The following is a 25,488-nucleotide window of genomic DNA, read 5'->3' on the forward strand; positions in this document are numbered from 1 at the left end:
CAGTTCCTTTGCAGTGGCACTGCCAACACCTGAGTGCTCTTCCCTCTGCCATGCCCTCTGCCTGGGCCGCCTTCCACCTCCTGTCTACCTACCTGTGCTCAGAGACCCAAGTCCCCTGTCCACCCTTGGAATATGTTGATATTCCCACAATATCCTCACTTTTCGTATATCCATTCCCATTTGATGTTAACATTTCATGAGACTCCTTCAAGACAGGGACTGCTCTGTCTCATCCATGGTGCCTCTCTCTGAATATACTTGGCAGTATCTGGTGCACACAGACAAGAATTTCAGAAACCTAATACAGCTTGGATAAGATTTGGAATCCAGCTGTCCTAGCTGGAGGGAAGCTTTTTAAAGAAGCATAAGCACCCACCCGGTAGAGCAAGAAAGAATGTTCGAGACCCAAATGTGGCCCACCAGCTGCTTCTGATGACCCACAGGATAAGAACGACTTTCCTGTTTTTAAACTCATATAAAAAAGTCAAAAGAAGAGTATTTTGTGACAGGTAGAAATTACATGAAATTCAAATGTCAGCATCCATACATACAGTGTTCCTAGAGGCCAGGCACGGTGGCTCACGCCTGTAATCCCAGCACTTTGGGAGGCTGAGGCGGGTGGATCACTTGAGGTCTGGAGTTTGAGACCAGCCTGACCAACATGGTGAAACCCCATCTCTACTAAAAATACAAAATTACCCAGGCAAGGTGGCGCACACCTGTCCCGGATACTTGGGAGGCTGAGGCAGGAGAATCACTTGAACCCGGTAGGTGGAGGCTGTAGTGAGCCAAGATCGCACCATTGCACTCCAGTCTGGGCAACAAGAGTGAGACTCCACCTCAAAAAAAATAAAAAATAAAATAAAATAAAATAAAAATAAATAAATAATTAAATAAAGTGTTACTAGAACACAGCCATGGCCACTGGTCTCCCTGTTGCCTCTGCTTTTGCGCTAGCATTGGACACTAGCAAAGCTGAATGGCTGCAGCCGCACCCAAGCGACCCACAAGCCTACAACATTTACTGTGTGACCCTCCACAGAAAAGTGCTGACCCCTCCTCGAGACGCTCGCCTCATCCAGCAACAGGTGAGCCCAGAGGAGTAGCCCAGATGGGAGATTTTATTCAAACAGTAAATGGATCTAGTATTTGAAAGGCAAGATAATCAGCTCACTCTTACTTCATTACCTGAAAAACACAACGTACTCATAAAGGTTCTTACTGTAGTGTTAAAAAAAAATCATCTGGCCTTTTCCATCAGAGAAATTTTCTTACTTTCTTTCTTTTTTTTTGAGCCAGGCTGCGGTGCAGTGGCGCAATCTTGGGTCACTACAACCTCCGCCTCCCAGGTTCAAGCAGTTCTTGTGCCTCAGTCTCCCAAGTAGCTGGGATTACAGGTGCCCACCACCATGCGCAGCTAATTTTTGTATTTTTAGTAGAGATGGGGTTTCACCATGTTGGTCATGCTGGGCTTGAACTCCTGACCTCAAGTGATCCACCCGCCTCGGGCTCCCAAAGTACTGGGATTATAGGCATGAGCTGCGTCCGGCCAAATTTCCTTACTTTGAAGCCACTCCACATAACAGTGTTTCACCCAGTCAAAATAAATATGAGGAACTAGGGGAAAATGCTTAGTTCATGGGCCTTCTGGCAAGAACCTGGTAACTCCATTTCCACCACACCCTAAGAACGCACACAAACACTAATGTTCTGTCTCTTCGGCTGTGTCCCTAATTGACTGCTAGCAAACTCAAAAGGCAAAAAAAAAAAAAAAAAAAAAGAGAGAGATTTTGAAGGTGTTTGTATGGAACAGAAAACCTCATCTTCCCGAGCCCCAGATACTTCCATGTGAACCCAGATACAGCACTGCGTGGCTGCGCAGTGACTCACCTCCCCCAGCCTTGGGCAGACGGCGTCATAGTGCACTTGGCATAGTGACTTCTCTAAAGCCCAAACTGTATCACATCACCCCTTGCTGAGGACCCTTCCATGATTCCGCACGGTCCTCAAGATAACTCCAGCCAGTGCATCAACTCCACTCCCCTCCGGGCCGTTGCACATGCTGTCCCATTAGCCTAAGGGCACCTCTTCTCTCCCCTGACGCTCCACCTGCCCCTCTTCAACAGGCTACCTCCCACTCTCCACTGGGGCTCAGCTCAGAAGTTCGTTCCTTCCAGAAAACCTGTCCTGAATCTCCAAAGTGGACATTTGTGTCTGGCTTGTGTCCTCCCATGATGCCAATAATTGATCCTTGCACTGGGGACATTCTCTCATTGCTCTGTGATCATCTGTTTGCCCACCAGTCTCCCCCTAAGAATGTTAATTCCTGGAGGACAGACTTTGCCTGTCTACCACAGAGCTGCCTCTAGCACCCTGCCTTGGTCCTGGCACGCTGAGTGCCAAATCGCATTTATCAACTGAATGGATAAATAAAAAGCAGCCAGGGTCTTGGGAGGGCTGGCCTGGCCGGGTGCCACAGCTGTGTCCTGCCTTGGCTCCTCAGCAAGTGGGAGGTGGGGAAAGGTGTAGCTGTGGTCATTTGTGAATCACACTTCAGAGTTCTCAACTACATAGGGAGTGACAATTCACTGTCACATGACATCAGCACTGTTCCTTCTTTCCCAGGTACATGGCTCTCCTGGAGACGATCCTGCACTTGTGCTATGAGAAGTCGCTTATTAGACTAGCAAGTTGGCATATGTCTGCGAGTCCTGGGTCTGAAACAAATGGGGGTCAAGAGAAGCTTGCATTTATTAGGAATAGAAAAATATGATGCACAGAATATAGAGGACCCTCGGACAAGGGATATAATTCTTTAGAGTCCATGGTTATTTTTTTTCCAATGTAGTATTTGGAAAATTCTGAGATACAGGATAATGGAATGAACTTGGATTCCAGAAAAAAACACCTGGGGGCTGATAAGAGAGTGAGTTTGCAAAATTCTATCACCAGACAGCCCACTTTCAGATGATGTAGACTTCGTAACCCAAGGCTTCCTTCCTCCTCCTCTGCCGGCAGGCTGCTTCCTGCTTACCACCCTGTGACGGCAGCAACGCCAGCAGGAAGGAGTCAAGGAGGAAATGCGGTGGAAGGAAGAGAGCCCGTTAGTGCATCTGGGCTAAGTCCCAATTCTGCCACTTCTCAGCTGTGAGACTCCTGACTTCTGTGAGCCTGATTTCTCTCATGTAAATGGGGATAACCTTCTTTCCTCAGACCTGTGAGGCTTAAGGGCGACAATAAATGCAACCATTGGAACAGAAGTACTGCAGCTCCCCCTTCACTGCAGTTTTGCTTTCTGAGGTTTCAGTTACTCAAGGTCAACTATGGTCTGAAACTATTCAATGGGAAATTCTAGAAATAAACAATAAGTTTTAAATTGTGCACCATTCTGAGCAGCGTGATGAAACTTTGCACTGTCCTGCGCCATCCCACCTGAGCTGCAAATCATTCCTTAGTCCAGCATAGCCACAGTGCAGACACTCCCCACCCATCTGTCATTTAGTAGCTGTCTCGGTTATCAGATCGACTGTCAGTGTCACACTGCTTGTGTTCAAGTAACCCTTATGTCATGTAATAATAGCCCCAAAGTGCAACAGTAATGATGCTGACGTATTGTTATAATTGTTCTGTTAATATTTTATTAGTTGTTATTAATCTCTTACTGTGCCTAATTTATAAATTAAACTTCATCACAGGTATGTATATATAGGGGAAAACGCAGAATATATAAGGGTTCAGTATTATCTGTGGTTTCAGGCATCCATGGGGGATTTTGGATCGCATCCCCTGTGGATAAAGCGGGCACTATTGTACCGATAAACTAACAAATGAGGGCTGCCGTGTGACAGAGGATTAGATGAAGGAGGTGAGACCAGTATCAGTGGACAGCTGTAGAGATCACCCCTCTGATGTGACTGCGATATGTGAAAAGGTTTCAACTACTATATAAAGTGAGATTTGGTATTTCTAAAATGTAGATTGGTTTCGCTACACTCAAAATGTCACCTTCTTAGATACCTACGAATGGCCTGCAGTTCCTATGCAAATACAAGAACTGAAGCAGCAGGGTGGTGAGGTGTGGCCAGTGGTCACTGGGCAGCCAGGGAGGCCTGAGCCTAAGGGTGTCCCCAAGCCACTCCGGCCCTACCTTGCTGGGTTTGTCTTTGCCACCGCTGCTAGTGGAGCTGAGGGACCGCATCCGCTGCTCCTTCTGCTCCTCCACCTCGGACTTCAGGTGCTCAATGTGCACCAGGTAGGCCTGCTCCTGGGCCTCCCGCGTGCTCAGCTTCAGCTCCAGGGCCTTCTTCTCTTTCTCCAGTAGATAGAGCTGGGCCTTCAGCTCGGCCATCTCCTCCTACAGAGCAAGGAGCACAGAGCACATGAGGCACCCACAATCTGAGAGCAGGGCTGGCTGCTGCCAGGTGGGTGGGTGGGGGTCCCCGGCTATGACCCACAGGCCCGCGGTACAGTTATCACTTTGAAGTTGGCAGTAAGATGAGTGGGAGGAGACATGGCACCTGTCACCACACTTCTGAAGGAATGATGTGTGGATAAGGCCGTGCACTTTGTCAGTCTCAGGTCAGGTCTAGTCTCAGACTAGACCTGAGACAAAAGGGTAGAAGTTACAGGCAAGTAGATTGTCGTTCAATATAGGAAAAACCTTTCTAACAAATAGAGCCCCCACACAGGCACATGGGCCTCAATGGAAAGCCATTCTCTGGTCTGCAGAGACTGGGCTGCACCTGCCAGAGGCTGTAAAGTCACCTATCCGTGGAAGACTTCTTCTGGCCAAGTCCCTTCCAATTCCCATTTTGGTTTCCACAGCACCAACCACGTATTTAACCACTCCCACGGCACCTTCGTTGCCCTGCAGCTGGGCCAGGCAGGCGGCAAATGCCTGCAGCAGCATCAACCTCTGGCTCTTGCCTACTTCTCAGGGCCCAAATGAAATAAACAGAAACAGCATCCTTCACAGGTGACTGCTCATCAGACAACTTCTAAAAGTATCCTAAGAACTCAAATGAGAGCGATGAGTGGAGAGTAAGAAGTGAATCCAAAATAGGACAGTGCCATCCTGGGACCAGGAGCCAATAACAATGGCAGCCACTAGCCTTTACTGAGCACGTGGCACTGTGCTAAGTGTTCACATGACATGGCTCATTTCATCTTCCCAACCTGGGGTAGGTATTGCGACTATCTCCATTGACAGATGGGAAACTGAGGCACACAGAGGGAAATCCCCCTGCCCATGGCTACTAGGTAAGCTGTGGAGCCAGAGACTGCAGCTGAGCTGTCTGGCTCAGGGCTATGCCGCCTCCCTCCCTTTCAAGGTGAGCCCATGCATGATTCTTGTCCCCACACTTCTGCTGGAGGGTGACTCCACCAGCCCACGGCCACCAGGTACAGCCTTCCCAGCCCACCTTGAGACGAACTCACCTGAGGTTAGTTCAGATTCTGGCCACCCCTGAAGTGACCCTTCTGAGGTAATTAGTCCCAGGCCTGGTGCACTCTCCTGGGTAAGTTGGACTGGTGGGTAGATGTTTTCACTCTCCAGTGTGGGGAAATAGCTAGAGGGCACCCCTCAAGAGGGACGTTAGTCAATGTGCTCAGTAAACTACTCAGAACACACCAACCTTCTTTCCCCTAAATATCAGACAGAAATGCCAGAATGAAAGGTATGCCACGCCCAGAACCTTTGGATCTTTTGCCATTGGAAGCAGGATTCTGAAGGTTCCGGCAACACTGCATACTGAGCTCACGCGATGGTTGCTTCCAGAACAAACATACAAGTGCATGCTTGAAAGAAGGAAAGAGAAACCCATGGGTGCCAGAAATGAAGCGGGAACTCTGCCAGAGGGAACGGCAAGGAGGGCACACGCTGGCCAGCAAGGCGCCAGACTGTCCTCGGGCCCTCCACCTGGGGGCTTAGTGTTACCCAAGGCCAGGGCGTGGCCTCTGAGGCAGAGAGCCACAGCTCAGACCCCTACGGGCGCAGGATTCTCAATACGCTGCCCAGAATAAGACACTAGAAAACTTCCTTTCTGGAGATGTGGCAAGTAAACTTGTCATCTCTCAGGCTCTGGGTGGGAAAAGAAAATCTCTTTCGAGGAATCAAACCTCAAGCTCGTGTCATGTGTAGGTGTGGTATAGGAATCCTGAGTCAAGAACCTAACAAAAACCAGTCTTTTTTTTTTTTTTTTTTTGAGACGGAGTCTCGCTCTGTCGCCCAGGCTGGAGTGCAGTGGCCGGATCTCAGCTCACTGCAAGCTCCGCCTCCCGGGTTCCCGCCATTCTCCTGCCTCAGCCTCCCGAGTAGCTGGGACTACAGGCGCCCACAACCGCGCCCGGCTAATTTTTTGTATTTTTAGTAGAGACGAGGTTTCACCGTGGTCTCGATCTCCTGACCTTGTGATCCGCCCGCCTCGGCCTCCCAAAGTGCTGGGATTACAGGCGTGAGCCACCACGCCCGGCGTTACAAAAACCAGTCTTAAACCTCAGAAACTGATGAGTCCCAACAGATCTAAACACAGAACCACTCTGTAGGGACATCTGCAACCCAGGATCCACAGGGCCCCACAGAAGACGTTTCCACGGAGGATGAGCTGGTGCTTGCATTCTCTCCCCCTGCCCCCACCACTGAGGAAATGAGGATGAATCAGCGCAGATGCAAAAAGTAAGAGTCAGCATTTACAAGAAGCGGAAATAACAATGTGGAAAACTAGAAAACAAAGATTTAAAACAAAGAGATATAGGAGTCATAATGAAGGGATAATACGTTCAAAAAGGAAGAGAAGGCCAGGCCTGGTGCCTCACACCTGTAATCCCAGCACTTTGGGAGGCTGAGGTGCGTGGATGACTTGAGCCAGGAGTTTGAGACTGGCCGGGGCAACAGAGTGAGACCCCATTTCTAAAAAAAAAAAAAAAAAAAAAAACCTTAAAAAATCAGCTGGGTAGGGCAGTGCATTCCTGTAGTCCCAGCTACTCGGGAGGCTGAGGCAGAAGGATCACTTCCAGCCCCAGGGCGAGGCTATAATGAGCCATGACTGCATCACTGCACTCCAGCCTGGGCAACACAGTGAGACCCTGTTTCAAAACAGCAAACAAACAAACAACAACAAAAAGAAGAATGGACTTGAAAAGGAACCGAGCAGATCATCTAGAAACAAAAGGTATGACAAAAACAGAAACTTGAATTTCTCAGCAATTGGATCCTAGAAAATGGTGAAAATCCAACATAACCTGCTGGATAATGGATTTGGTATGGGTAAGCACACATCCCCAAGCAGACTGCGAGAGACTCAGAGGAAAAGGAGACAACTCTGATGTTTGGCCTTCAAGAAAGTCACAGGGAACCAAGCCAGAATGCTAGTAATGGCTGCCCTGGATCATAATATTATGGATTGTTCTCCTCCCAGCTTTTCTACTTTTTTAGAAAATTTCTAAGATCAGTACACATTTTATTTTCAAGTGGCAAAGGGAGTATTAGAACTTTTATTCCAACAAAAATGTCTTTCTTGGCTAGAATACCAGTAAATTTATCACCCTACATATTGGCCAATTTTAAAAAGGAAATCCTTAGTCTTTGGCCAAAAGAAACGCAATGTTTGGAATAAATGATGGAAGGGGGGCCTCAGGGCTTGTGCCACAGCGTGCAAGAGTCTGCAAAGAGGGCTCCCGGTTGGATGATGGACCCAAGGCCGGCTCATAGGCAACGAGAGGTGGAATCAGCCAAAGCAGCATGAGGATTCTCCAGAGAGAGGCCGGGATGGGAGCTGGGTGGCTGGATGAAGATGAGCCAGTTTGGAAATCACAGGGGTGGGGGTGGGAGGTGAGATTCCTGCATCTGTTACCACTGCCTAGTGTCTTCCCAAACTTCACCCAAATTCTAGCTCAAGAAGCTCCCAAGGACAGGGCTGTGCTGAGTGAGTCACCCCTGAGGGTGTCAGGATGGCTGCTGCCGCCAGCTCCCCTCCACTTTACAGAGACAGTGCGACCAGGGGGCTGTTTTTCACCCTGCTGCGGACAGTACTGATCCCAAACGGAGCCATTAACTCAGCACTGCCACGACCCGCTCTGGCTTGCTAGACTCCAGTTCCTGACCATGACCTGGCTTCTGCCAGAGAACAACCCCCTCCCATCTTCACTTCTGGGAGCCACGGGCATGGCAAAATCTGAGGCCGTGCAAATTCAGGCCTTTGCTCGCAGGAGAGGCATGTGGATAGCAAGTTAGGGCCGGCAGCAGAGTCTTGTGCTGACCCTAGATCTGCAGGAGCAGCCCCAGGCAAGTTCCCACTTGTGCTGTGGTCTGAGACGCAGGGTGCAGTGACATGGAACCACGCTCCCAGCAGGCTGTTCTTCTGTTCCCACTCCACCTGTGTGCGCCGCAGTACAGTCCTGACGCTAACTACATGGAGTTCGTGCAGACCTCACAGGTCAAGGGCAGAGTCTTCCACAGGCTGCCCTCCCTTCAGATGCTGCCCCAAGTCTCCAGCAGGATGGGCCCCCGACCACTTATACTTCTGACTGCCTTGTCTACAAATTCGGGGGAACCCACAACCCCTCTGAGGGTCAGTAATTTGCTAAAAACATCTTGCGGAATGAAGGAAAGCACTATCCTTATGATTATTGTTCTATTATAAGAGGGTACAAGCAAGGCAAAGGCTGAGAGTCCCAAATGCAGATTTTCTGGGCCCTCTCCCCACTGAATCAGGGTGTGTCGCCCTCCTGGCACATCAGTGTGTTCACCATCCAGGAAGCTTCTCTGAGCTTCAGGTCCAGAGTTTTTATTGAGGCTCCATTACACAGGTATGACTGATGAAATCACTGGCCACAGGATGGAACTCAATCTCTGGCTCTCTTCCCCTCCCCGGAGGTCAGGTGGCTGAAAGTCCCAATCCTCCATCACACACCTGGTCCTTCTGATGACCAGTCCACATTCTGAAGCTGTCTAGGGCTCACCATAAGTCACCTCATCAGCATCACAAAGACGCCCCTAGCACAGCAAGAAACTCCAAGGGTTTCTGAAACTCTGTCGCAGAACCAAGGACAAATATCAGATATGCTCTTACTTCTACCAGAGCTGCCTTCTGAAAGCAGGTACCAGGTGAAGGGCTGATGCCTGGCACTCCACACCAGAAACAGGCAAAGTGGTGTCCTGCTGTAGGGATGGCAGTTTAGCCACTTCCCAGTAGGGGACACCAGCTTTCCAAGAAAGCTCCCTACTGTAGAAACGCCAGCAGGTAGACATCTCCACCAGCAGCTGAAAGGCCCAGTGTTTCAGATCCACTGAAACACTGACCTCAACAGCACTGTACACCTTCACTGGAGGGCACTATGGTCTGAGGAGGCTCAACATTGCACCAAAGGTACAGGATGTCAGGAAATCAGGGCTCTCGGCCAAACTCTACAACTGGACTCACCCTGTTCTCCCCCTGCCGGGAGTTAACATCAGCATCAGCAACCCAAGACATACTTCCAAGCATTCTTAAGATTAGGGGTCAATTTAGACTGACAGAGCCTCCACCCTGCAGAGGTCTGACTTGGCTTCTCTTAGATGAAGGGCTCCAAAGTTGGGCTGGGACACCCTGAGAAATCCCTTAGAATTCAACTCCCCTGTCCAGAAACACCCAGCCCAAGTGATCCCCAGACACAGTGAAACCAGCTCTGTCTACAAACAAGGATCTGGCTCTTCTCTGGGCAGAGGTGACTCAACAGGAGGGGTTGATTCCTCCTCATCTGCTGGACCTGCTTTCAGAGGTCGATTAGATTTCCTCCTGGTGGCAGCCTCGTGCACGGGACCCACCCACCACATACCTTCATGGCCATGAGTTCCTGCATCAGCACTGCGTTTTCCAGGTCCAGCCTCTGGCTGTCTCCCCGGGGCTTGACGTCATAGCTAAGAGGATCAATGTGGATGCTTTCCAGCTCCAGCATGGTCAGCTTGACCGCAGCCCTGTCATTCTTGAGCTGCTGGATATAATCCTTCAGCCTCTGCTCGTCTTCTTTAGTGAACTCAGTGTCGCAACTACTGGCTGTGGAGCTGGTTGTGCTGAGGAAGAAGAAAAAAAAAAAGATCCACCACCCTGTGGTATTCCAAGTTATGGCGAATAGATCTTTTCTCCTCGCTCTTCTCCACATTCCCTCTCCCCACTGTTATTTACATGGTAATCCAAAAATAAGTATGCGTCACAGCATAGGAAAATAACTTTTAGGAGAGAATTAAGTATGAAGAATAACAAATGTTTACACTCTTTGACACAACACTGTGGACTCTAGAAATGAATTTCTAAGGAATTAATTCCACAGAAGCAAAAAGATACACATACAAAGGAATGTAATCTAAAATACAGTTTAGTGAATTATCACACCTATCAAAAGGAGGGCAATCATGTGGACATTACAGCGATCATTGTAATATGTGAAATTATAGTGATATTGACAATGGTGGAGATATTTTGAGGAAATAGGTTAAAAGATAATATATATGTAATACAAAAGATATTCATGTGGTCAGAACTTAAAAAAGGGATATTTAAGGCAACAGAAGTTGAAGCACAAAACACCTATGGCGTGATCCACAGATGCATGTCACACCCTCACACGTGCGTGCAGGTATCCCAGGCTGTGGCAGCTGTCCCTGCGGAACAGCACTGAAGGGGGCTGTTTTGCTGTGATTACTTCTGTTGTTTGCAACATGTACCATGAAAAACACAGGGGTGCACAACACAGCAATAATCACTTTGGGAGTGGGGTACCCCTAGGCCTCCACAGCATAGTCTGAGAATAGTGTCCACTATAGGGACTCCGGCTGGCCCAAGGGCCCTTGGCAGTCCAAGATGAATTGTGACCGGGCAGGGAGCCCCCAGTTGAACCCCAGGCCTGAGGCGGCCCGGGAACGTTTCTAGGGGACCAAACCATCGTGAAACGGGGAGTGCCACTGGAAAACGGAGGCCACGGCTCTCAAGTGGGCTCTGGCCTTTTCCAGCAGTGGGCAGGCTGCTCCCGTGCCTCTGAATAAGGCCCACTCCACTCGGTCGAGGACTCTGAGGCCAGTGTGCACCAACAGCAGTTTCTCTGCACTTGCACTGGGCCTCCCTAGGCTTGACTTGTCCCTCATGGAACTGGTCTGAAGATGGCAGAGGAACAAGCAGAGGCCTACTGACCTCGCATCAAAACAGGCCAGGCTGTGTTGTCATGCCTGTTGCTACAGATTTGGAAAGTGAAGCTCACAGACATTAGTGGTCAGCCGAATCATGCGGCTGGAAAGAGGTGCAACTAGACTTGGGTGCAGCCTCATCCCACAGCCCTGTCCTTGTCCCCAGAATCCTGTAGTTAGAAGCTATGCCAGGGGCCAGGAGTGATCTCCACAGGCTGCCAGATGCCACAAATCCAGGTCTGCACTCCTCGTCTCACACTGCAAAAGGGTAACATCCAGGACCCCAACTCAGCAGGTGTAGTCCCCACAGCCTAGACGTGAGTGAGGGCAGGCCCATTCTTGTACATGGCACATTGCTACGAAAACAAGGCTTCCGGGGAGAGAAAAGCTGAAGAGAGATGGTGGCTGGAGCCTTGCTGTTCACAGAAGGAACAGGCTACCCTAGGGCTCGGGGTAGTCTTCAAGTCAGAGAACCCCTTCCAGGATGGGAAACCCCTGAGCAACAGAAACCCTTTGGGGCTGTGTCTCACTCCCTCTGTCCCATCAGGACGGGTGGGAAGTCCCTTGGAGATAAGGTGAGCAAGATCAGCCTGACCATTCCACACCACCTCTTCAGAGGCTGTGCCCGGTAAGTTTCCGTGTCAGCTGGGCTGGGCTCTGTGCACAGTTGCTTGGTCAACCACTAGGTTAGGCGTTGCTGTGAAGGTGTTTGTTACATGTGATTACCATTAAAATCAAGACACTGCAGGGTGACTGTTTCCATGCGGTGAGGGAACCTCATCTAATCAGAGAGGCCTTAAGGGAAAAGAAAGATCCTTCAAAAGCGAAGAAATTCTTCCTCCAGATAGCTTTCAGACTCCAGACAGCTTTCAGACTCAAGACTGCAACATCAACTCTTCCCTGGGCCTCTAGCCTGAGCTGCAGACTTCAGATTTGCCAGCTCCATTATCAAATGGGCCAATTCCTTAAAATAAATCACTGTTTGTGATTTACTAGATATCTATATCAAGAGATCGATCTTGATCTCTCTCTTTATATCTAGGTATAGATCTCTCCATATAGATCCATCTCCCATTGGTTCTGATTTACGTGCTATCTTTATGTGTGACCCACGTGTCTTATATACTTGGAATATTCCCTGTCTTCTCATCTCTAAAATGAAGGTAATCATAGTATATGCTTCATAAAGTCAGGGTAAGGAATAAATGAGGTAAACTTAGAAGTGTTTGTAATAGCAAAGACATGGAATCAACCTAAATGCCCATCAGTGGTAGGCTGGATAAAGAAAATGTGGCACATATATACTATGAATACTATGTAGCCATAAAAAAAGAATGAGGTCATGTCATTTGCAGAAACATGAATGAAGCTGGAGGCCATTATCCTTAGCAAACTAATGTGGAAACGGAAAACCAAATACACATGTTCTTACTTATAAGTGGGAGCTAAATGATGAGAACACATGAACACATAGAAGGGAACAACAAACAATGGGCCTACTTGAGGGTACAGAATAGGAGGAAGGAGAGGACTGGAAAAAATAACTAATGTGTACTAGGCTTAATACCTGGGTGATAAAATAATCTATAGCACAAACCTCCATGACATGAGTTTACTTGTGTAACAACCCTGCATATGTACCCCTGAACTTCAAAGTTAAAAAAAATTAGAAGTGTTTAGAACAGTGCCCAGTGCATAGTAAGCACTCAATAAACACAGAAGCTATCATTCATCTGTTCAAGAAATATTGGAGTGCCAACTATGGGGTCCTGGAAAAATCCCTGCCCTCAAGGAACTCATATTCTAATAGAGGAGGCCGGGAAGTGAAATACACAGTCCATGAAAGGGTGAAAAATGAAGCAGGGAAGAGGTGTGGGGAGTGCAGAGCGAGCATGGGTTATTATTTGTGATTGAGCTGCAGGGAAGGCCTGCGTGATCCAGTGACATTAGGGTGGACCTAAGGGAGGCGCGAGAGGGAGCTACGTGGATGTTTGCAGGACACAGTAAATGCAAAGGCTCTAGGCGGGGAGTGCAGCCAGCAGAACGAGATGGTGGCTGAAGCAGAGTCAGGCAGGGGAGAGAAAGGAGGAGATGTGGTCAGAGAGGGAGTGCGTGGGAGGGGCCAGGTGCCAGGTGATACAGCGTTTTATAAGGGCTGTGTCTTTTTCTCTAGGATTAGGATGGAGGCCACTGGGGGTTTTAACAGGGAGGGATGTGATCTGCCTTATTGTTATAACAGGATCCCTTCTGGCCTCTAGGGTGAGGAGAGATGCAGGTAGGCCAGGGCAGAGGCAGGGGTGCACCTCGGGAGCTACAGCAACAATTCCAGGGAGAGATACTAGCAGCTTGCAGCAAGGTGGGAGCAGGGAAGGCAGGGAGAAGGATAAAAATGACTACTGATCATCAGCATTACGTTTTCTCAAGCTATATTTTAAAAAGGATGAGGGGGAGAAGCAGCAACATCCTGCAGCTGCAACATTTCACGGACTATTCCACAGTGAAACGAGGCAGCTCAAGGGAAGTGCAAAGACAGCAAACCGCGCCCACAGCAGAGGGCACTGAGGAGCTGGGCTGTGCATCGCAGGACCATCCAAAGGACTCTCGGCATCTCAGAGAAGGCCTGTCTGCCTGCAACCGGCTCAGCGGCAGGCATGCCTCGCACAAAACCCCCAAGCAGAGCTCGCGAGCTCACCTTCACAGATCGTCAACACTGATGTGGAGGGACAGGCATCTAATGTTCCACAGGCGAACGAGTGACAAAATTAGAGCAAACTCAAGTACTGGCACTGTCTGCAAAGCATTCCACAGACAGGGCTGAGGGTGGAGATGTGCTCACAGCCTCGGCATGTTTAGACAGCGTGGCGCTGGCAGACAGCAGCGCTTCTCTTCCAGTTACTTGGGAGGTTTCAGGAATGAAATCCTTCCTTGTAAAGCTGGGACACAGGGCGTGGGGTTTACTTACACCTCTAGTCTTTCATTAAAAATTATTTTGAAAAATTTCAAACCTATAGAAAAACACAGAATAACTAACACCTGTGTGTTTACCACCCACGAGACATTGTGGTATATTTTCTTCAGACTACTTTTTGGGAAATATAAATTTATACCCAAAACACCTTTTGTGGACTTTCATTTAAAATAAAAATCACAAAATTCAAAGAGCAGTAAAAGCCAGCATTCTCTAATTACCCTGCAGGAACTGAAGTGATAATATTTTGGCAGATTTTCCATTTAGCAGGACTGGTCTACCCCAGCAGTTCTCCAAGAGGGGTCCTGGGCTGGCCGCACCAGCAGCACCTGGGGACTTGCTAGAAATGCACATTCTGGGGCCCGCTGTCAAGACTTCCAGAGTCAATGACTCTGGAGGTGAGGTCTAGCAATCTGTGTTTTCATATATCCTCTAGGCAGCTCTGACGCACGCTCAGGTGTGAGAAGCACTGGTCTCCCCCTCAGGCTAAGGGGGCATTTGCTCAGTAGCCTGTGAGGTGACTGGATGCGCCCAGGTTTTCTAGGTAGAGGCTACGATGCTCCTGGCTGCCCTGGTGGCTGTCAGGGTCTACGAGCAGGTCTCTGATGTCAGTCAGATCTGGATAAATGTTCCTCTTCTGCCACTTACTTGCTTTATGGCCCAGAGTAAATTACCCAATGTTTCTGGGCTGCAGCAAATAGGAATACTAAGGGTTCCTGCCTCACTAAGTTGTGGAAAGGATACGGCAGGCCCTGAAGCAGGCAGCTGGTGCAACACACAGTACCTGTCCTGTGGGAGGAGGAGGGACGGGTGGCCACTTTCCTGATGGTTTTGCCAACAGTCCCACAACACCTAACACCCCCAACAACAGACTCAGAGATCCCCTAAGCTGTCGGCCGTCTGCAGGTCATCCAGAATCTCTCCATCCCAGGGAGAACAAAAGCCACCAGTGGTTGACTGGACTTGAGAAATCACCTAGCCCTGTCGGGGAACACGAACGCAGGCAGGCGGAGACTGCCAGGCGCTGCCACCGTTAGGGCCCGGAGCCTGGTCCATGGCAGGCAGAGAAAGCTTTTGTTTTACCCTCTTTGCTATGAGTATAGTTTTCAAAGAGGAAGGAAATAAGAAAAAAAAAAATAACAAAAGATCTCAGTCCACAGATCTTACCCTGTTGGAAGCACAGAGCTTTAAAATGCTTTTAGTGGATAAAGTTTAATTTCAAGATAAACCTCACAGCCCCTCTGGCTTCCCTCTCCCGCTTCCCAGGACAGCAGCGGGGAACAGATCAGGCGAGGTTAATTACAATTCTGCTTTGAGCTCTTAACGTTTCACTGCAGAATATGATTATGACAATGGTAGGGGAGGGGAAGCCACTGGCCTTTTCTCTGGCCTCACAGACAAAGGCGCTGGTGGTCTCCCGAGGGCCTGCTGCTAGCTGCTGGGCAAGGGTTAAGTCATCCATTAACTCTCCCGGCTTGGAATGCTGGATGATCTCAGTTGTCAAGGGGGAATCAATCACTTTCTGTGGCTGCATTATTCCTCTCCAGAACGGGAGACTGTCTGTGTTCTCTGAGAGTGACTGTCGGGGAAGGCTAATGACAAAAACCCTAGCCACACGTGTGTGCCTTGCTCTGGCTTCTTGAGGAGCTAGTCTAGGATGTGTGGGTTTCTCCTTTCCGTGATGCTCTGCTGGAGCTCCCGTCACGCTGGCTTTCCTCTGCATCTGTTCATTGCCAGCAGCTCTTCCAGCACACAGCATATGCAGCAGGCCTGTAGTCTGGTGGGAATGTGGGGCTGGCTGGTCTGGGACGGTTCAGGCTGACCCACTCTCCACCTACGCTATCGACTATGGGAGATGCTGTTGAAACCAGCTACTGATGTCGAACATCCTCTCTTCTGTCCCTCTCCACCATGCCCCAGCTCTGTCCTCAAGAGAGCTCCCCAGCCTGCTCATTAGAAGAAAAATTCATTTTTCATAGCCTCCTCAGCTTGCCTTGGCAGAAGGCTAGAAGGACATTTCGTTTATTTCGCCTTAAAAATCCATGATGGCATTTTCTTGAAGTTTTTCTTACTTGGCCCCAGCTGAGATCTGATTTCCATCAAGGAGCAGCTTGTCTTTTTTTTTGAGACGGGGTCTCACTCTGTTGCCCCGGCTGGAAGGCAATAGCATGATCTTAGCTCACCACAACCTCCGCCTCCTGGGTTCAAGCAATTCTTCTGCCTCAGCCTCCTGAGTAGCTGGGACTACAGGCACACACCACCATGCCTGGCTAATTTTTGTATTCTTAGTAGAGACAGGGTTTCACTACGTTGGCCAGGGTGGTCTCAAACTCCTGACCTCATGATGCATCCGCCTCGGCCTCCCAAAGTGCCCAGCCCAGCAGCTCATTTTTAGAAGGAAAGTGCCCTGGGGGTGGGCATCTGTTTTGCTGAGCATTTGAAATTTATCTGAACAAGGGGGGTCAGTCCAGGTGACATTTGGCATTTAAGTCATTCCTAAGTGGCCCCATTTCTTTAAGCAGAAGCTCAAGCCTTGGCAGCTTGCCTGTATCTTTTACTGTTGTGCTAAAAAATACAGTCTTTTTTATTTTTAATAAAATAATAAATACAATCTTTCACTGTCGTATAAAAAAAATACAAAAATTAACCGGGTGTGGCGGTGGGTGCCTGTAATCCCAGCTACTCGGGAGACTGAGGCAGGAGAATCGCTTAAACCTGGGAGACGAAGGTTGCGGTGAGCCGAGATCACGCCACTGCACTCCGGCCTGGGCGACAGAGCGAGACTCCATCTCAAAAAAGAAAAAGAAAAGAAAAGAAAAAGAGATGTAGTCATGTTTTTAAAGATGTCGTGTTTTGGTACACTAAGTACCTGCCTTCCAAACTCTTCTGCGGAGACCTATCCCTTTTCTTCTCCATCCCCAAGCTCCTGTGGAAACTGCCTTGGCCTCGTGCTGCTATGGCCACAGAGGATCAGGATAGCCATCAGAGCCCAGCTGGGCAAGATGTCCCTTTCCCAGGATTTTCTTACTTGACATCAGGGAAACCAGCCAGCTTTGTGTACAAATGCAGGTGGTGAGCTGGTTGTCTGTCACCTGGGGAAGGCTGCCCCCAAGAACAGGAAAGAGAACATAGGCTGCATGCAAGGGCCACACAGGCCAGACCCGAAGCCTAGTTCTGCTGCTGCTTTGTCTTAGGCAGCCCTCTGCCCGGGTATGCAGCTCGTGGGTGTGAGATCTGATATCCTTCCAATAAGACCCCTTTCCATTTAAGCTATTTGAGCACATTTCTGTTCTTTGCAACCATGCATCCTAACTAATAAAAAATGCAGTTAAATCTGTGGGAATATACCCCAAACTGTTCCCAATGTCCTTTCCAGTGAGAGTTCCAGAATGGAGAACTTTACTATCCCATGCATTTTGCAATGCTAGGATTTTAATTGCTTAGTTTTACAACAAGCATACAGTTCTTTTGAAATCAAGAAGTTAGAGCTCACTAGAAAAAAACCATAAAAAGCATTTCATGTCTATATCTTGTTCTCATAGAACCTAAAAGGTAAGTGATGAGGACATTTGAGGAGGACTGATCATAATGCTGTCATGTCAAGGATGTGTCTGGGCTGAGTCTCTAGAGCTCACTAACACCACTAAGCATTTGTCCCAAGGACTTTGGATAGACTCTCCTGATACATGGATGGAAAAGCACCTCTCTTCAGTAAAGATGACTGTTTCAGCCAGATCTAGTCTGACTCTCATTCCTGAAGCTTACTGATGCCTGTTCTAACTAGGTGGCTGTTTCAAAACATTCACCCTTTCAATGGACATTATTTCACTCTCCTCAACCATTTTTTCTGCCCCAGTGAAACTTTATCTTAATCCAGACTAGTTCAAAGAGTGAGAGCTGGGCACCTCTTGAGCTCTGCTGCCATCCAGTCCAATTTGGGGATTATATCCCAGAGTGAGTGGCCACACAGGCAGCACCCTGGCTGCCTGGAAGTACCCAGAGGCTCACGGCAAGGCTGCAACCACCATTCTCACAGCTCTCCCCGATCCCCATCTGGTGCCGAGAGAAGGGACTCAATTTCAGTCTCTGAGAGTGCAGACTTGCTGTGGCCGATCCTGTCTGGGCGACAGTTCCTTTGTGGACTGAGAGCGATGACTACGCTGCACAGAAGGAGCTGAACCGTGAGGCCTGCTGCAGAGGGTGGGCTTGTCCAAGGATTCTATTTCCACTTCCCAACGCTTTAGTCCCTGTGCCTCTTTGTCATGATATGTTGATAAAGCCATCCAGGCAATCAACCTAGTCACTCTGTCCATAAGACCATTATACTTTCTGATGAGGCCATGGCTATATTTTTCAAAATGAAATAGCACTGATCCTGGGCTCCTGCCAACAGTCAACTGAGGGTTGGCTATCACTTTTATTCTCCTTGCTGGTTAACTACCCCTCTGCTGCTCCTCTCTATAACCATTAACCCTCCTGTCGTTAGGAGCTGCCTATGGGCTGCCAGAAGTGCTGCTGGAGGTGCAATACTCAGCGTTCCTTTCCTGAACCCTTGAGGAGCAACTGATGGACACTCTGATTAGACCTCTTTAAGCTGGGTGGTTACAGTGGGGGGAAAGGGATTTGCTGGGCCACATAAAGCTCCAACTCAGAAAGATCCTTTTCTTTATTTTCATAAACTTGACATGGGGGAATGTTTGAGCCAGAATGGCAAGATTTACAAACAAAATTACTATAATTATCATAATTATGAAAGCAGTCTGGTGGTTTGGGACTTTATTCTAAACCCACGTTTAACATAAAGCAGTCTAATTGCATCAGGTTCTGAGAATGTAGAGTGACAAATGAATGCCCCATGTGTGGTTCTTCTGTACTCAGAGCTGCTCTGATTTGGGCGGGAGGGTAAAAGTGATTTTTAAAGGAGAACTGGGTGAAATTGGAGCTAAAGCCCTCTGTATTTGATGGGAAGACCTACTTGAGACCGAAATTAATTTAAGAACCATTCTTTGGTGAGGTTATCCTTGGAAACAATGACTCTGTGTTTTGAATTTATCTCAATCTGCAGAAACATATGATCTCAAATTAAATTTCTCTAAGAAAACAGTCTCAAAATCAAGGCTAACCTGTAAGTTCAAGTACTTCTAACAAATATTCAAAAGCTAAATAGATGGTGATAAAACTGTTCTCACTCCTGACTGGTTCTAAATTCGTCTCTGATTTAGAATAAAACCCCAAAATTCTTTTTGTGGGTAGGGAGGTTTGAACAAATGATCTGTGGCACAAACCTCATAAGCTACTGAAACAGCACACATTTCCTATCAAGCAAATTCCTATGTTCACTAATGAAACAATATGGCATCACTGACAACATGAGAACTACATTTCTGTACTAAATAAACACACAAATTATAGATAACACACATCTGGAAGAGTCATTAAGAAGAGCATCTGCTTTCTGTGTTTACACAGTAGGATCTGGTTTTACGAAAAAAATTGTAATCTGTGCTTCACTGAATGAGACAATTGTTGCTAAAGTAAGGAAGACTCAAGTCCTGGTTGTTTGTGGGCACCTGGCTGAGCGTATTCCTGGGCATGTCCCCTCCCCTGGGACACCTGGGCCAGTACAGGTAAATGGATGCACTGAGGGAGATGGTGGGTCCTACGGCGGGGAAAGAGAGAGGGAACATTCAGTTGCTTTCCAGCACCAAGAAAGCGTCAGTATTTCTCCTCTGGCTCTCAATAGTCAATGTATCTTTATGCAGTTCTGGTCGCTTAGACTGCAAGTAGACACTGTTTTGTTATATCATGAGATCCAATGTGGGAAGGGCAATATGCTCGGTGCTGAAATCCCGGGTTCCCGTCCAGGTTTCCCTCTTATCACCGAGCAGGTCACTGACATATCTCTGAGCCAAGGGTTCCTCACCTGTGAAAACGGGGTAAGTTACCCTTCCAAGTCTTTCACTATTTGGCAATTATGTAAGAATCTCTAACAAAGTGTCTTCTAGACTGAGGACTGGTAAATAAAGGGAAGGCATTCAAGTTTTTAGGGCTTTGGTGGCAAGAAATGAGAAGGGAAGTAGAAAGGGTTTCATTCTGACTCTCCACTCCCATCCAAAAGAATCAAATGACTTCAGCAAATTATGCTCAGCAAGGTCTTCGCTGCTCTCTTCCTCATCTTTTTCAAGCACCCACTTTAATTTCCTAGATTCACAGACAGTGAACTTGACCTCAGGTTCATGACTGAGTGTCTGTAAGCACATGCTGTGAATGCCGCATCATTCTATGAGGCAAAAGAGATGGGAGGAGAGGCTCTTGCCTGAGAAGAGCTTATAGAGGATGGAGGCACAAGAGGACGGGAGAGAGATGTCTGGAACTAGGATGGGCTGGGCTGGGCCTCGGGACCACAGGGACCATTTGCAGCAAACGGGTCTCGGCTACCCCAAGTGCTTCCTGGAGATGACGACTTACAAAGAAATGAAGAACAGAACAATGTAGGAGAAAATGGATCCGACAGAAAGGTAGGTTTGCATTCCATCTCTACCACTTTCCACAGCAAATCTCTCCTCTCTCGACTGCAGGTTCCACATTGGCAAAGCGAGAGGGCCACTTTCTAGCTCTTCTGTTCTGATCTTCTGACTCCTTTTTGAATGGAGCAGGCTGCAAGCCAGAATCTATGTCTGCCTTTTCCCAAGCCACACAGTCCCCAAGAGCTGGGTCACTGCACACCAAGTCCAGTGAACAGATGCCAGGTGGACACACGCCTGCCCCGGGGCAGAAGGCTGAGCATTACCTGGTGTGGCTGTTGGAGGAGAGGCTCTCCCAGGGCTGCACACTGCAGCCGGCCACGGCAAAGGCTCCTCCACAGCTGCCATCCAGTTTCATAAGCAGGGCCTTGGCAGCGTTCTCAGCTGTCTTCCGGCAGTCATGAGCTCGCTTGAGCATCTGAGTGATGTTTTCATCCCCCGACTGGTCTCCTATGTGGCAGAGAAGCCAATGGATTAATCAACATAGGCCTGGACAAGGCACGCCTGGGAGTGACTGTGCATAATTAACTCTCAGTTACTTAGCGCAGAGGTGGCGCTGTGGGGGGGCATCAGCAGTGCCCAGCCGAAGAGAAGATCTGTGTTCTGGGCCTGGCACTGTCACTTAGAAGCTACACATGGGAAGGTTATTTCTCTGCTCTTTCTCTGGGCTCCACTGGCCTCAGGGACAAATGTAGGAGTTGGCCAATGGGATCACCACATTTCTGTTTCCAGCTCTAACATGCTCTGATTTTTCTAATGATGCAGGCTCCTGGCTTCTCCTCCCATTCAGCCACAAGTCTACCATTTGGCCATTCCTCTGTGCACTGGCACTTCCCTGTGAAGGAGGGAGGGAGAAACTGGGGCAAAACTGTGCCATCTTTCCACATGTCTACAGCTTTGATTAGAGCCCTGTGTGGGGGCAAGAGAGACAAAACTAATGGTTCAGACGAGAGCTTTAGATCGGCTCTGTATTATATGTACCGATGCCACCCCTGACCCTTCTCTTGGCTTGGTAATCGTGGTGAACTCAAATGCCTCCAGGAGCCAGGTAACTGGGCTAGTGCAGAACATCAGGGTGTGGTGGGCACTTGCACAGACCAGGCAGTGGTGGGCACTTGCACAGACCAGTGCCCAAAATGTTCACATTGCTATCGTGTTTTAAAACTGTGCTGGAAAAGACAAAACTATAGAGATAGTGAAAAGATCATGGGTGCCTGAGCTGAGGTGGGAGGACTGCTCGAATCTAGGAGTTCAAATACAGCCTCGGTAACAGAGCAAGACCCTGTCTCCAAAACGACAACAAGAACAGCAGCAACAACAATGGTTGCCAGGGGATGGGGGTGGGGGAGGAATGAATAGGTGGAGCCAGAGAACGTTTGGGGCGGTGAAACTACTCTGTATGATACTATAATGGCGGACTCAAGTTATTATACATTGGCCCAAACCCAAGAATGTACAGGACCAAGAGTAAGCCCTGATGTACACTATGGGCTCTGGGTGATGATAATGTGTGACTGTAGGTTTATCACTTGTAACTAATATACTACCCTGATGGGGGATGCTGAAAATGGGGGAGGCTGTGCATGTTGAGGGTTGGAGGCATATGGGAAATCTCTGTACCTTCCTCTCAGTTTTGCTGTGAACCTAAAACTGCTCTAAGAAACAAAGTCTTAAAAAAAACAAAACAAAACAGAAACTGCTGGCTGAACAAATCACTAGTTTGCTACCTGTACAGCACAGATCCACGCTCTTCCAAATATTTTAAAAGGAAATCTTACGCCAAACCATACAAAATGCTATTCTAACATACAAACAAGATAAACGTGGAATTGGATGAAGTGGGCAGAAGTGGGAGACGCTCAGGGTCCCACCCTCCAACCCCACTGCCGAGGCCCAGAGAAACTCCTCCAGGTTCCCAGGGCACAGTTTGAAAACCACTGGCCTAAAGCATCTGTGAATGAAACAATGAACAAAATGAATGCCTGTGACATCAACAAGAAACAAAGAAAAGACCCACAATCACAGATCCTGTGGGTGCACGTCACAAACGAGTTCTTGCTTTGCTGTGCGGCAACTCTACGGCATGATGGGGCCGTATGACGGGCCAGCTGCTGCCGTCAGCAGAATGCAAGGGCGAGGCTGAACGGGGAACTGCTTAAAATCAAGCCCGCCCTCAGCACTACAGAGAATGGGCAGGAAATGGGGTGGACCCATTCCGCAGGCCAAAAATCCCTGGAACTCCCTCCTGTCATTTCTCTGACAAGCTTCACATCTCACTTCTCTCCATGAATAAGACATTTTACATATATCTCACCACTGACTGCTCTTTGGAAGCAGGCATGACATTACTGACTGGCTCATCTTATAAATGTACACATGAGCTTCCCAGTATTAGGTAAATACAAAGCATTTCATTATTGATTTTGAATATTTAAAAGGCAGATTTAGTTAAGCTCTTTCAGCTCCTATACCAAATAACTGCACTGAGTAGGTACATGCCTAATGAAAGGCACCTTGTGAGGCCTGAACAGGTTTAAGACACTCCTCTGATACCAACTGGAAATACAAAGACTGACTTTTTTCCTTTAATTTATCGTTTTTCTTAATATGTATATTAATTTTAAAAAAACCTGACAGCAGGCCAAGATCAGTTTAGGATCTATTTCATAAGAGGAGTAAAGTTTTATGGTTCAGTTAAAAGACCTGAAAAATGAGGTTTCTAATGGAAATGCTGGCAGAGTTTCTACTTCTGGACTGGGCTGGTAATACTATTAAAAAAAAACCAGAGGGAGGAGCAGAGCATGGCTCTCCATACAAATGAAGGCGTGCTCCTTTGTTGGATCACTTGGATATGAAGCAGGAAATTAATACCCAGGATACTTTCCTTCCTTCAGTTTTGCTTCAGATTCCTGTGCAAATCGAAACCGAAGGAGGAAACACATGTGACTGTGCATTGCAAAAGTGAGCCCCCAGGCAAGAGGGGTGGAGTGGGGAAGAAGGACAGGAGGGTGCATTCAGAAGGTGCCTGGATGGTGACCTCCTTGCAGGGTGTATCCTGGATGGACAAGTCCTAATGGAAGCTCACAGCGGAAAGCCGGTCCATGACAGAGGCCTGGCCACACACATGGGAATGCCTGGCCTGCCCACACTACCCATCTTTGGCTCTGGAGTGACCTGGCCACCTTGGCTTTCTGTTTACTTGCTATTGCCTCTCCGAAGGCTAAGGGGGTGTCTGGGGCTTAGTTCTGCATGGAGAGATGGCCACCTTTCTTCTTGGGTCTCTCTTTCCTCTTAGCACTGTTTCTGCCACAGTCCTCACATCACTGCAGGCTCAGAGCCACAATCACTGGCCACATTTTAGCAAATGCTGCTGCTTCCTAGAATGACATGCTTGTGTCTGTCCCAGTTAGATACTCCTTCCACCTGACTCAAAATTGAGGGATAGAAGTGAGCGGGCAGTGCAGATCTCAAGGTACAGGTCAGGCCAACAGGGCACAGGATCCCCGGGGCTGGGGGAAGGGCAGGCACAGGAAAGCGAGGTGGGTGAACATTCTGTGATGCTGACACGAGCAGGGGGTGAAACTACTTCTTCTTTATTTGTAAGACACCTGGAGACCTGGCAGGGGAAACCCATGTTTCAAAACTACTCAAAAGCTGGGCGCAGTGGCTTACGCCTGTAATCCCAGCACTTTGGAAGGCTGAGGCAGGTGGATCACCTGAGGTCAGGAGTTCGAGACCAGGTTGACCATCATGGTGAAACTCTGTCTCTACTAAAAATACAAAATTAGCTGGGCGTGGTGGCATATGTCTGTAATCCCGGCTACTCGGGAGGCTGAGGCAGGAGGATGCTTGAACCCAGGAGGTGAAGGTTGCAGTGAGCCAAGACTGCACCACTGTACTCCAGCCTGGACAACAAGAGCAAAACTCCACCTCAAAACCAACAAGCGAAAAAACAACTACTACTCAAAGAGATAAATTTGGAGAAGCTCAGCCAATGAAACGAGACAAGGTGAAGGCCATGTGGCAGCAGCATGCGCCTTGACAACAGGCATCAGAGAGGCAGCTGTGGACACGCCAGCCCCTTTCATCGCTGATGCGGCCCCAGCTCCATCTGGCCCCACTGTCAGCCCAGGAGAATGCAGCTCCTAAGAAGGCTTGTTTGTTTTAACTTGTCTGCTATTCTGTTTCCACTCCAGTTCTTGCTGTATTCAACATAAACAATTTACCCACTCAGTCATGAGGAAAAATGAAAAACACACTTGACAACCAAATTTTGTGTTGTCAGGAGATGATTCAATGCCAGCCGCCGAGACAGGGGCAGGAGCAAAGGAGGCAGGGAGACAACAGGAGGAAGAGGGACTCCGGAGACACTTACCAGGGGAGGACCCCACGCCCGCCGCTCGGAACTGCCCCAGGATGAGGCTCTGCTCACTCTCCGCCAGCGCCAGGAGGAGTTCATAGGCTTCGATGCACTGCTCGCTGAAACAAAGCACACGCGGCCTCAGCCCTGGCAGGGAACAGCGGACACCTTCAATGTGGCGCAGGTTCCTGCGCAGGAGGCAGCTCAGGTGCTGTCTCGGCCTCACTCTCCACACAGGCAAGGAAACCACCCATGAATATTCCCAGGTCAAGGCCAATGGCTTGCTCTTTCATTTGGCCTTTTTATTTTTAAACTTTTAACTTGGTTCTGGAAAAATACAACAGAAACAATAAAGATGGGAGAGGCAAGTGTGTCATCCCTTCAGTGACCAGCTGAAAGGACTACGTGATTCCCTTGTGGTAGGCCGCTCCAGGCAGTCCCGCTGAGCCCGCACCCTGGTGTCCACACCCCTGTGCTGTCC

At 48.6% G+C, this 25,488-nt stretch overlaps 1 protein-coding gene across 2 annotated transcripts in view; it reads right to left on the minus strand.

The window, feature by feature from the left end:
- The window catches only part of MCC (MCC, WNT signaling pathway regulator), a 466,526-nt gene that overhangs the window by 20,529 nt on the left and 420,509 nt on the right, over nt 1-25,488 (minus strand). For both annotated transcript variants that reach the window (XM_025387469.1, XM_025387470.1), the window contains 4 exons: nt 25,023-25,126; nt 20,914-21,097; nt 9,814-10,048; nt 4,148-4,354 (listed from right to left, as the gene is read on the minus strand). In XM_025387469.1, coding sequence (XP_025243254.1) covers nt 4,148-4,354; nt 9,814-10,048; nt 20,914-21,097; nt 25,023-25,126 — 730 coding nt within the window. The remainder of the gene's footprint in view (nt 1-4,147; nt 4,355-9,813; nt 10,049-20,913; nt 21,098-25,022; nt 25,127-25,488) is intronic.

The sequence above is a fragment of the Theropithecus gelada genome, chromosome 6, assembly GCF_003255815.1.
Source record: "Theropithecus gelada isolate Dixy chromosome 6, Tgel_1.0, whole genome shotgun sequence".
Classification (NCBI taxonomy): domain Eukaryota; kingdom Metazoa; phylum Chordata; class Mammalia; order Primates; family Cercopithecidae; genus Theropithecus; species Theropithecus gelada.